Below are 12,675 nucleotides of genomic sequence, written 5' to 3' on the forward strand. Positions count from 1 at the left end.
TGGCAGAAAATTCCCGAACTCCCATAATTTCATCCCCTCAAACCCTCTCAAATCCCAAATAAAACCCCCTGGAGCCGAGGCTGGTACAGTGAATAAGCCGTTTTTATTTTTTGTCCTGTGCTCACAACAATCTCTCTTCTCTCCCTGACAGGTCACAGATCATTCAAATCAAAAAAAGTTTCTAAGAGGAAAAAAAAAATAATAATTTAAAACACACGCACAGGGCTCTCTCTCCATTCCAACCTCCCCACATCCCAACTTGTGCTTCATTCCCGGGAAGCTGGAGGGAGCTCAGGGGTCCCATCCAGCCAATCCCAGCTCCAAACATTCCCAAAAAAACCTGGAAAACATTCCCACAAACCCACACACATCTTGCCAGCGGGCCTTCCCTGCTGCTTTCCCAGGTGGAACAACCACCCTGGAATCCTCCTTGGATCCCATGCACAGGACTGGCTCGGAAAAGCCGTTATTTTATTTTATTTATTTTTTAAGCTTTTTTTTTTCTTTTTTTTTTCTTTTTTTTTTTTTTTTTTTCATTTCTATATATTTTTTTTTTCGTTTCTATTTTTTTTTTTTTTTCTGGTTGCTGGTAAAGTCAGAACACTCCCAGCTGTGCTATATGGAAATACAGCTCTAGGATGGTCTCCGAGGTGTGGAGACCTGACAGTGATCAAGGCACTACCCCCACCCCCCTCCTGAAAAACAAAGGAAGTCAGACCAACACCTCTAGGGACAGAAGAGAATCCTATAATGTGATCACACGGTTACACGGAATCTTTATGGCAAAGAGAACATTGAGCAGCTTTGAACGTTTGGGCTTCTCCCTTTTTTTTTTTTTTTTTTTAAGGTTTTTTTTTTTTATAGACTTTTTTTTTTTTTTTTTTTTTTTTAACTCAACACAAGCACTTCTAGACCCTAAAAGGTTGGGGGGAAGGGGGGAAATCAAGGCTGGAACCCCCCCAAAAACCCCAAAGCGTGGTTTACGGGACGGGGACCTGCAGGTGTTGAATGCTCGAGGTGACACCCCGAGGATGGCATCGGGGTCCCAGCGCTCCCCCTTGTGCTGTTCCTGACCCAAAAATTCCTCCCCAAACATTTCCCAGGAGAAGCAGGCGGGGCCTGAGCGCTCAGGAAACGGATCCTGCTGCTCCTCCAGCCCCGCTCCTCCCTCCCTTCCCCATCCCACCCTGGCCCTTCTTCCTCCCGGGATGGTTTTCCTGCCCTTTCCCCACGAAGCTCTGAGCTTCCCCGGGCAGGGAAGGGTTAATGGGAGTCTCCCCCCCGACCCCTCCCCGGCTCTGAGGTTCCTCGGGCGGGAAAGGGTTAATGGAAGTCACGCCACTTTTTTGTGTCTCCGCACGTGTGCCCTGGTCTGATCTCTGATCATCGAGGAAGGAGGAATCTGGAATATCTCACACACACCGATGGCAAAAAACGGGGTTGGGATAAAAGGAAGAAACTTGGGGGAAAACAAAACAAAACAAAAAAGAACCAAAAAAATAAAATAAGGAAAGGGGGAAAAAAAATAAAAACAACCAACTACCTGAAATCACAGAACTTTGGAAGTTCAGAAAAACGTCTCTCCTATAACTTGGTTTGAAGTCCATTCGCTTAAATCTTTTTTTTTCCTTGTTTTTTGTGTTTTTTTTTTTCTCTTATTTAAAGCCAGTTCCTAACAGTAGTTTGTTTTTTTTTCTTTTTTTTTTTTTTCTGTTTTCTTTTATCCACCTCGTGCCAACCTCCCCAGCAACGATGCCAGCTCGTCCCTGCTCTTCCCCATCATCTCGGGGAGCTGGGCGGTGGCAGCTGGGACTTGTTTTTTTATTTTCGTGTGTTTGTTTGTTTGTGTGTGTGTGTGTGTGTGTATATGGGGTGAGCTCCGTCCCCCTCCCCACTTTTTTTTTTTTTTTTAAATTCTATTTTTTTCCTTTTGGGACGGCCACTCCCGCAGCAGAGTCCCCGGCGCTCGCTCGCGCCCGCGTGCGGTTCGAGAAGACAAGAATCGGATAAGAAGGCATCAAAAGTTCCCCTCCGCAAGCAAACTTCCAGGCTCGGCCCCTCGTTTCCCCTCATCCCTTTCCTCCTTCAGCCTTTTTCACTTCCTCCTGTCCTTCTGCTTGCGCTCCTGGCGCCGCGGCTGCGGCTCGGCGGGCGCGGGCGCGCGGGGGATGAGCAGCACGCTGCCGTCGCTGCCGTACTGCAGCGCGTACCGGCTGGGCGAGTAAGGCCGGCCCTGCTCGTCCCTCAGCCGCCCGAAAACCTCCTGGTACAAACTCTGCACTTTCTGCTTCATCTGCCGGATGGATTTGAGGAATTCCACCTTCTCCCTGAGCAGTTTGGATTTGTCGCGTTGCAGCTCCTCCACGTCGCGCTCCAGGTTGAGGATGGTGTCCAGTTTTCTCTTGCGGCAGTTCTGGGCGGCCATCTTGTTCTTGCCGCGCCGGCGGATGTCGCGGATGAGGCTGAGCTGGGCCTCGCTCAGCTGGTACTTGGACAGGAGCTCGTTGAACTCCTCCACGGGCAGGTTGATGATCTTGTCGTTGGTGAAGGGGATCTTCATGGCCCTGGCGCGGTGCTCGTCGCGGCTCAGCTGTTTGTCCAGCAGCTCCGACGGTTTCTCCTTGCCGCTCTTCTTGCCGGCGCCGGGCGCTTTGGGCTCCTCGGGATCCAGGGCGCCCGGGGCCATGTTGTAGGTGTGGTTGTGGCCAACGTGCTCCAGGTAAGGCAGGTAATGGAGCTGAGCCGGGTCCTGGTAGCTCATGCGGCAGAACTTGCTGTACTCTGGCTGGTAGCCAACCGCCCCTTCCGCTTCCTCAAAGTCCACGTTCTCCGAGTCCGAGCTGTAGCCCACGGCGCCTTCCTCGGAAAACGAGGAGGAGGAAGAGGAGGAAGAGGAAGAGGACGATGAGGACGAGGCTTCGGAGCTGCTCAGGGAAGCGGGGCTGTGGCCGGAATCCAGGGAAAGACCTGAGTCGGAATCGAACTCCTCTTCCAGCTGCGAGGCCTGCACGGGGTTGAAGCCCTCCTCGATGGCCAAGTCCATCAGGCTGATCTCATCCAGCATGGCCTCGTCCAGGAGCCCTCCCAGGGGGTCGGGCAGCTCGGGCCCGGCCGTCTCGTTGCCCGTGCTGTTCATCTGGGGCGGGAAGAAGATCCCGCTCAGGTTGGTGGAGCCGAAGGTGCTGTTGAGGCCGGTGGAGTTGTCGGGCGCCAGCTGCAGCAGGGCCGAGCCGCCCGCCATGGAGGAGGGGCTCTCGATGTCCGAGCTGAAGAGGGAGAAGTCCTGGGAGCAGCTGCCCAGCGAGGCCTGATGCAGGCTGACGTTCTGGTTGATGGGCGTGCCGGGGGCCAGGCTGTAGTTGGACGCCAGGAGGTCGCCGCCGGTGCCGCCGTAGAGGCTCTCGGCGCTCGTGCTGTTCACCTCCATGGCCTGCAAGAGACGCGGGCACAGCTCGGTGGAGGAGCTCCGGTGCCAAGGACGCTTCCAGATCCCGTGGAAGGAGCTCACAGACACCACGGGAACAGCGTGGTGCCGCCGCAGCGTCACCGCACCGGCCTGGACCCGAAACCGCGGCCGCACCTGGAGGGACAAAGCCCTTCCCGCCCCTCCCGGAGCTCACCTGCATCTCCATGATGGACATCAGGTCCTGCCACTGCTGCTCCAGGTCGAAGGGCGACTCGGTCTCGGCCAGGAGAGGGGACAGCAGGTTTGGGGGGCCGCCTGGGGCCCGGCTCTGCCCGGGCACGGCTTCGTTCAGGGCGGAGACATCCGCAGCTGGGAACTGAGCACGTCAGGGAATCAGGGCTGGGAGCTCGGGGACGCTCAGGGACATTCAGGGATGTTCAGGGAGGCTCAGGGACGTTCAGGAACGCTCAGGGATGTTCAGGGACACTCGGGGATGCTCAGGGACGCACAGAGATGTTCCAGGAGGCTCAGGGATGTTCGGGAAGGCTCAGGGCTTCTCAGGGACATTCAGGGTTGTACAGGGATGGACTCTCAGGGATGCACAGGGATGTTCAAGGATGCTCAGGGATGTTCGGGAAGGCTCAGGGATGGACACTCCGGGATTCTCAGGGACATTCAGGGATGGAAACTCAGGGATGCTCAGGATTGCACAGGGATGGACACTCAGGGATGCAGCCACCCCCCAGCCCAGCGCCCTTCCCGCCCACTTTGCCACGAACTGACGAGCAGCAAAGGCAGGAGGCTTTAATTAATCACAGCCCCCCCTCGCCGGGTGGTTTCGCAGGATGCCTGGAGCCTCCTGGAGCAGCCAAACCCAATTTGCTGCTGCAGGAGAAGCGAGCGAGGCGGGGAGAGCCTCGGGATGGACCCTGTGGGCTCACCTCGGAATTGTCCCCAAAAGGGAAGGTGGCCTCCAGCAGCCTAAGGCACTCCTCCAGGGACAGGGCTGTCTGATCCTCCGCACCGGGCACCTGCGGGGAGAGGAGACACAGGGAATGGGAGCCGCGGGCTCGGGGAGGTGCTGCTGAGGAATCAGCTCCCTTCCAGCAGGGCTCGATCACAGCGCATCCAAAAAAGAGCCAGAGCCCCACCCAGTGCTCCTTCGCTGGCTCCATCCTCCCGCTCTGGGCTACGGGAAAGCGCCAACGCTGCCGCTCCCGGCCAGCCTGCTGTCCCCTCCTGTCCCCTCCGGCCACGCAGGCCAGGGGGACTCTGCGGCTGCTCACAGGGACACGGCCTGGCCCTGCCCAAATCCTGCTGCCCACCTGGGCAAACCCTGCTGCTGCTGCTGCTGCTGCTGCTGCTGCTGGAACAGCCCCCGCACAGGCACCGGCCCCGGCACCGGCACAGCCGGAGGGCCCCGGGAGCGCAGCCCCCAGCCCGGCCGGCCCAGGGGTGTTACCTGCGCAGGGAAACTCTCCCCGGTCTCTCCATCAACTAGCGGGATTCTATCCAAGACCTCATTCCCTGCACTCCTCCAGCTGTCCCCGCGCTCCCTCCCATCGCTCAGCTCTTTGTCCACTTCGCTCTCTTTCTGACGGTGGCTGTAGTCAAAAATCTCTCGCCCAGCGCCGAGATCAATATCCTGTCTCCACAGGATGTCAATCAAATCGATGTCCTGCAAGACAGACCACATTTCCTTCAGCCCCCTGGCCTAGAGGAGGAGGGAGGGGATCCCCACCCAGCGGCCCCTCCCCAGGGACCCCCCGCCCGGCCCGCAGCCCACCCGCCGGGTCCCCCTCCTCCACCGCCGCTGCCGGGGCTCCGGAGCCCCTCGGGCCGGCCGGGAGCGGCTCTGCGGGCTCCGCATGGCCGGTGCTGCCCTGCCCGCCGCCCATGGCCGCCCGCCCGCCGCCGGGGGAGGCGGCGGGGGCCGCCCGGGCCCGCGTCGCGGCGGCGGTGGCTGCGCCGTGCCCGCCTTGCATCAGCCCGTGGTGCCATCCCGGCCATTTGCATAAGGGGTGGGGTGGCAGGAAAATCCCCGCATTCCCACCCACCTGATGCAACTTGAGCCGCCGCCGCTGCTCCGCCGGGCCCCTGCCCGTTCCCCGCCGGTACCGGGCTGCCCGCAGACCCTCCCGGGCACCCCCCCGCAGCTCCCCGCTCCTTGGGGCGGACCCGGTACCTTTCTCATGTCCCCAGCTGCCGCCCGGGCCGCGGCGCACGCCGATCATGGTCCCCGGGGGAGGAAGAGGAGGAGGAGGAGGAGGAGGAGGCGGCGGGGCGGGTTGGCCGGGGCGCGGCGCCGCGCACGCATCGCCGGCCGGGGCGGCGGCGGCAGCGGCGGCGGGGGGAGCCGCGCTCCGCTCCGCCCCACCGGCCACAGGTGCCCGCGCGGCCCCGCTGCGGCGGCAGCAGCCGCCCCCGCCCCCGGTGCGGCGGATGCTGCTGTGGCTGCGGCGGCGGCCCCCGGGCGGGCGGCGGGGCCGGGATGGGCTCGGCGGGGCCGGGAGGGGCTCGGGAGGGACCGGGAGGGGCTCGGCGGGGCCGCCCCCCCCACCCTCCCCCCGCCGTTCCCGGCTGCGGCGGCCGCCAAGCCCCGCCCCCTCCGCCGGGCCACGCCCCCTCCCTGCCGGGATGCGGCGCACCCGGGCCACGCCCCCTCCGCCGATGGCCCCGCCCCGCCCCGGGCGGTGGCCTCGACCAATCAGCGCCAACGGGGGCCGCCGCCCTGACCAATCAGCGCCGGCGGGGGCAGCCCGCTCAGCCAATCAGCGCCCGCGCGGCGCCCACCGGGCCGCGCCCCCGCCCTGGCGCAGCGGGGCCGCCCCCCCTCCACCCCCCCCCCCCGGCCCCGCCCGCACCGCACCGGGAATGGGGAACGGGGAGGGGGCGGGGAACACCGGGACCCCCGGCCCGGGCACGGACACAGCCCGGGGTCACCTTGGCCACGTCCCCCGGGACACCCCGGCCCGGAGTGCGCGACCCCCGGGGAGCCCCCTCTCCGCCACCCCCGGTGCTCCTGGCCCCGGGCACGCCCCGGGCCCGGTAACCGCGGCCAAGTGTAAGGAGATCCCCCCGCCGGGACGGGGGGGGTGACGGCGCTGAGCCCCCGCAGCTCATCACATGCCCCACGTATTTTTATCCTCGTGTTGTGGAAACGGCCCCGGGCACGGAGCCTCCGCCGCCCTCCCCACCCCCAATGCTGCAGAGGGAAGCGTTGGGATTTAATCCCAGCTTTGTCTTTAACCCCGGCTCAAAATGGGCATTTTTTTTTATCCGTGGGATAAAAATCAAGTGGATTTCATAATTCCCTTGAACATCCCCCACCCGCCCCGCCCCGCTCTCCGGGTGCTGCAACGCCCAAAAAAAAAAAAAAAAAAAAAAAAAAAAAAAATCCCCGCACAGCATTCCCGGAGCGAGTTCCAGCTTCCCAAAATTATTTATATCGCCCGTATTCCCCCGGCAAGGTCGCGCCTGGGCCGCGCACAACCCACCGGGAGTCGCAATGTGCCAGGAAAAGTCATGGAAAAATTTCCAGCCCGGCCCCTGGAGCCATCTGCAGCTCCATCCCCGCCCGGCCCGGGAGCGGAGAGCCCTGCGGAGCTGCCGGGATATTCCCGGTGGGAAGATTTGCGGATTGCTCCGCGTTTTCCAGGGAGTCAGGGCGAAAAAAAAAAAAAAAAAATCCCACCCTAAATAAAAAAAAAAAAAACCCCAAAGTGAAAATGTGGGAGTTGGGGGAGGGAGGGCGGCGGGATGGGGTGAGGGAGTGACGTGGGAGCCAGACGGGATTTCCTGGAGCGACAGCGGCCTCTCCTCCTGTCCGGCACGGCTTTGGGGAGAAATCGTGGAAAACACAGCCCGGAGAGCGAGGAGGGATGGGGGGAGAGCCGGGATTGGGGAGAAATGTGGGAAACAGCCCTGAGAGGGAGCAGGGATGCGGGAAAAGCCGGGATTGGGGAGAAATGTGGGAATCAGAGCCTTGAGAGAGAGAAGGGATGCGGGAAGAGCCGGGATTGAAGGGAAATGTGGGAAACTGCTCTGAGAACGGGAAAGGATGCGGGAAGAGCCGGGAACAGGGGGGAAATCACGGAAAACAGCCCTGAGAATGAAAAGGGATGAGGGGAGAGCCGGGAATGGGGAGAAATCATGGAAAACTGCTCTGAGAGGGAGCAGGGATGCGGGGAGAGCCGGGATCCGGAGAAAATCATGGAAAACAGCCCCGAGAGGGAGCAGGGATGCGGGGAGAGCCGGGATCCAGGGAAGGTGCGGCCGCAGATCTCCCGCACCCACCCCCTCCCTGATTCCCAGCCCGGGTTCCACTCCCAGCACATCCAGGCCCGTGGAGGCCTCTGGAAAACGGCAGCTCCCGGCTCCTCTCCTCCTGAATCCCCCCAAAATCGGATCCCTGATTCCCAATCCCTGATTGCCGGAAGCTCCTCAGAGCCAGGAATCCCAAATTCAGGAAAGGCGGCGGAGCCTTCCCCGAGTGACCTTGCACAAGGCGAGGATCCAGCCGATCCCTCGCCATTCCCGAGGCTGGGAATCGCCTCCCTGGGAATCACCCGGGATCAGCACAGGGTGGGGACGTGCCCGTGTCCCGTCACCCTCCGGCACCTCCAAGGTCGCCGCTGCCAGCCCAGAGCGGGATTCTCCCTCTGGAAATCCCTGGAAACGCGCAGGGAAAAGCGGGATGACATTCCCAGGGCCTCCGGAAGCACCTCCAGCCCCGGAAGCATCTCCAGCTCTGTCTCTGCGGCGCTGCCCACACCCCGATCCCAATCCTGATCCCGATCCCAATCCCGATCCCGATCCCTGCTGCAGCAGCACACGGCAGCGGCTCCCCGCGCACATCCCGGCAGGGCTGGGCATGGCAGAGCCGTGCTGCAAGGACCTGAGCACGTGGATCAGCACTGACAGCCTCTCTCCACGGCCCTGGAAGGACCTGAGAACACGAATCAGCACCGACCAGTCCCATTCCATAGACCTGAAAGGACCCAAGGCCATGGATCAGCATTGGCACCCCCATTGCACAGCCCTGCAAGGACCTGAGCACGTGGATCAGCACTGACAGCCTCTCTCCACGGCCCTGGAAGGACCTGAGAACACGGATCAGCACTGACAGCCTCTCTCCATGGCCCTGCAAGGACCTGAGAACACGGATCAGCACTGACAGCCTCTCTCCATGGCCCTGCAAGGACCTGAGAACACGGATCAGCACTGACAGCCTCTCTCCATGGCCCTGCAAGGACCTGAGAACACGGATCAGCACTGACAGCCTCTCTCCATGGCCCTGGCAGGACCTGAGAACACGGATCAGCACTGACAGCCTCTCTCCATGGCCCTGCAAGGACCTGAGAACACGGATCAGCACTGACAGCCCTGTTCCTTCACCCTGGAAGGACCCAAGGCCATGGATCACCACTGACAGCCCCATTCCCTGACCCTGAAAAGTCTTTAGGTTGGGAATCACCACTGACCACTCCAATTCCTTAACCCTGGAAGGACCCAAGGCCATGGATCAGCACTGACAGCCCCATTCCCTGACCCGGCAAGGACCCGAGGCTGGGAATCACCCCTGACACCCCCTCTACAACCCTGGAAGGACCCGAGGCCATGGATCACCACTGACAGCCCCATTCCTTGACCCTGCAAGGACCCAAGGCTGGGAATCACCACTGACCATCCCCATTCCCTGACCCTGCAAGGACCCAAGGCCATGGATCACCACTGACCATTCCACAGCTCTGGAAGGACCTGAGAACATGGATCACCACCGATGACCCCCGTTCCACAACCCTGCAAGGACCCCAGGCCATGGATCAGCACTGACATCCCCATTCCTTGACCCTGCAAGGACCCCAGGCCACGGATCAGCCCCCGAGGTCCCACGGCCCCCGGGATGTGCTGTGCCAAAGGCAGCTCTGCCAGAAACACAGCAGAGCTCCCAGGGCCTGGAATTGCATCCCAGCCTTCCCAAAGGTCCTGGCTGAAACAGGAAAACCAAAACTCCCTCCCAGTCCAGCTAGGCAGGAAAACTGAGAGACAAGCTGGATTATGGGGAAGAAAACTGAGAGAGGAGCTGGATCATGGGGAGGAAAACTGAGAGAGGAGCAGGATCTAGGGAGGAAAACCAAGTGAGGAGCAGAATCTAGGGAGGAAAACTGAGTGAGAATTGGCTCCAGGCGAGGAAAACTGAGAGAAGAGCCAGATCTGGGGAGGAAAACTGAGCAGGAACTAGAACATGGGGAGGAAAACTGAGAGAGGAGCAGGATCTGGGGAGGAAAACTGAGCAGGAATTGGATCATGGGGAGGAAAACAGAGAGGAGCAGGATCTGGGGAAGAAAACTGAGAGAGGAGCCGGGTCCTGGCTGGGCTCCAGCCCAGCAACCCAACCACCTGCTCCACACCTGGGCCAGGGCTCTTTCCCAACACTCCTGTTTATTTCCCAGCTGGATTGATCGCTTTCCCAATCCCGAGAGTCACGAGGGCCCCGCAGCTCCTTCCCCCTCCTTTCACTGCTCCTCTGGAGCCAGAAGGGAGCAGACAAAAAGGGAAAATCGCCCTGGAATTACCCCCGGAGCACTGAAACCCAGCCGTGATTCAGGATTGCGACATTCCCAAGTGCCAAACACAGCAACATCCAAAGCGGAGGCCAAAACCCTCCCTCTTAAAACAACCAAAAAAAAAACCAAAACAAAAACCAAACAACCAAAAAACTTTCTTTCCTACCTCCTTGGTGAGATCTCCATTGACAGGCGCTGCCACAGCTCCCAAATCCTCCAGCTCTTCCCCAAATCCCTGCTCAGCTCCGCTCTCCCTCACTCCGCCGTCGCCGGCGCTGCCATCCTGCACAGCTCCGGGCTGCCCTCCGGACACGGATCCTTCGGGATCTCTGTGCACCAACCAGGCACTGACCTCGGTGCTGGGCACCTGGAACCTGTCCAGAGCCCTCACCTGGCTGAGCAGGCGGCGGGCAGTGAAGTAATAGTCCAGCTCGACGCTTTTTGGGTGGATGCCATATCCGTCCAAGGTGTTGCGCAGGTTGTGGAACTGGGTCTGGGTGTAGGCTGAGCTCTGGCCCAGGATGATCTCCCGCAGAGGTGGGAGCTGGGAATTCAGGTAGGTGTCCACGTCCACACGCACGCCGATGAGGCTCAGCAGGATGGTGAACTGGATGAGGCCCTCGGTGAAGTATTTCTTCAGAGAGAGCATTTCTGGGGGAGTGGAAAAGAAAAAAAAAATAAAAAAGAGGAAAAACAAAGGTTGAGGTTGGGAGGTGGTGGCGGAGGAGGGTGAAGCCTCCACACAACAGGTTGGGTGGGTTTGGCTTTGCTCTGCCCCACTTTCAAACAGAATCGTCTCTGCCTGCTAAAAACCAGGAGAACCTGAGGTTTTCCCACGGTTTTCCAGGCTGTTTGTGCCCCTCAAAGCCTGGAGAGATCCAGGGAGACAAGGGAAAGTGTTTGGGAGGCTGGAAGTGCTGGGATCCCGGAGATTTTGGGTCATGCCCTCCCCATACCAATCCAGGGATGAGTCCAGGAGAAAAGTTTAAAGAATGCTCCAAAAGTTTTTTTACGAGGCTTGGTTTTTCCTCTGAAAAGCCAGGAAATTGGTGCGTGGAGAACTGGAGAAAAATCAAAGTTCAGACATGGGAACTCTCCCCAGCGGCTCCACCCTCGCCTTCCCTTTTGTTTTTATCACGCGGGGACGCGGAATTCCATGCTCCATGTGACTTACTGTCCGAAAACTCCACATGCAGCGACTTCCTCTGTCCCCCCCGCTGCTCCCCACGCTCCGGGACGGGGCTCTGCTCCTTCCAGCAGCTCCTCCTTCCCTTCTCCGGCTCCTCTTCCTTTCCCTCTTCTGCTCCCGACGCTTTTTTGAAGGAGCCTTTTATGAGTCAAAGGTCCCGAACATGGGAAGGTCCAAAGACTCCAACGCTCCCGGCTGCGATTTCATCAGCAGCTGAAATGTAACCAGAGAGCAAACACGGTAACACCGGGCCACCACCCTGCCCACGGCCCCGCTCGCACACCGCCTTCCCCCGCCCAAAAAAAAAAAAAACGAGGGAATTCCGATGGAAATCCCGATTTTCCTCGGCCTCGGCCGAGTTACCTTCGAGGACAACACTGTCCACGCTTCCCCTGCCCGCGCTATTCTTAGGCTGGTGCGTCAACTTCCCGCTGGCTGAAGGAATCCGGCTCCTTTTGCTTTGCTTAGCCCGGTTTCCAGCCGGGCCGGGGCTTTTCCATAAAATACCGGGAACGCTCCCGGGCCCGCCCTGCTCCCACCTCCCGCAGCGCGTTCGGGGCGGCTCCCGCTGTGCGGGGAGAACCGCCCGAGCCCGGAGCTGGGGGGAAACCCCGAGGAGGTTTTGGGGGGATCCCCGATTTTGGGAGGGGTCCCCGATTTTTTTTTTTTTTTTTTTTGGGGGGAGGGGGGGGTTCCCCCAATGGGGGCCACGTGCGCTCCCCGTTCTCCTTTAGCGGGGGCCCTTTAAGACCCCACGTGACCTCAACAACCACCCCCCCCCCCCCCAACCCGCGCGCTCGCGCGCGGCCCCACGTGACCCCGCCCCACCCGCGCGCGCGCTCCCGCCGGCCTCGCCGTCCCCCCTGAGCGCCTCCCGCCCCGCCCCGCCCCGTGCACGCAGCTGTCTCCGCCGCCACCCCCGTGCCTTCCGCACGCCACCCCCGCACTCTGCACCACGGATCCGCCCCCGCCGGTACCCGCCGGGCTCCGCCGCCGCTCCGGCCCCGCCGCCGCCGCCGCCGCTCCCGCTCCCCGCCCCGGCCCAACCGCCCCCCCCCCCCCCGCCCGCCTCGCTCGGCGCCGCCGCCAATCACCGCCCGCCGAGGGGAGGAGGGAGCGAGGCGAGGACCAATGGGAAGAAAGCCGCCGAGAGTTGGTCCCGCCTCCCCGGCGCCTCTTTGATTGACAGGGAAACTGACAAATGGGCGTGCGAGGAGGCACGGGCGGCCCTCGCGCTTGGCGCTGCTGAGCCAATGGGAAATGAGAAGCAGAGTAGCGCGGCTTTCCCCGCTGTGCGGTTGATTGACAGCACTTCTGACCAATGGAGCGCAAAGTCTTCACTGAGTGACAGCGACATTAACCAATGAGAGGACACACAGGGTCCGAGCGCTTGAGTGGCAGCAGCACGAACCAATCGCTGCAGGGCGACGACTCCGCCCCTTCGCAATGCAGCCGTTGCCATGGCAACGGGCGCCCCGGGCCCTCAGCGGGGTGAGGCCGCCATGGCGGGG

At 61.1% G+C, this 12,675-nt stretch overlaps 1 protein-coding gene across 5 annotated transcripts; it reads right to left on the reverse strand.

The window, feature by feature from the left end:
* Positions 1-84: 84 nt before the first annotated feature.
* On the reverse strand, positions 85-12,217 carry NFE2L1 (NFE2 like bZIP transcription factor 1). 5 transcript variants are annotated; one of them, XM_088179407.1, is made up of 7 exons: positions 12,142-12,217; positions 11,150-11,377; positions 10,142-10,626; positions 4,869-5,084; positions 4,348-4,437; positions 3,621-3,782; positions 85-3,430 (listed from the first exon to the last, which is right to left on the reverse strand). In XM_088179407.1, the coding sequence occupies exons 3-7, from the start codon at positions 10,622-10,624 to the stop codon at positions 2,096-2,098; spliced, it is 2,286 nt and encodes a 761-aa protein (XP_088035533.1). In that variant the 5' UTR covers positions 10,625-10,626; positions 11,150-11,377; positions 12,142-12,217; the 3' UTR covers positions 85-2,095. The 5 variants fall into 5 exon arrangements, with proteins under 5 accessions (XP_088035533.1, XP_088035534.1, XP_014748456.1 ...); XM_088179408.1 differs by lacking the exon at positions 12,142-12,217 and adding an exon at positions 12,112-12,131; XM_014892970.2 differs by lacking the exon at positions 12,142-12,217 and adding an exon at positions 11,528-11,723.
* Positions 12,218-12,675: the final 458 nt, after the last annotated feature.

Source organism: Sturnus vulgaris, chromosome 27 (assembly GCF_052056855.1).
Source record: "Sturnus vulgaris isolate bStuVul1 chromosome 27, bStuVul1.hap1, whole genome shotgun sequence".
NCBI classification, from domain to species: domain Eukaryota; kingdom Metazoa; phylum Chordata; class Aves; order Passeriformes; family Sturnidae; genus Sturnus; species Sturnus vulgaris.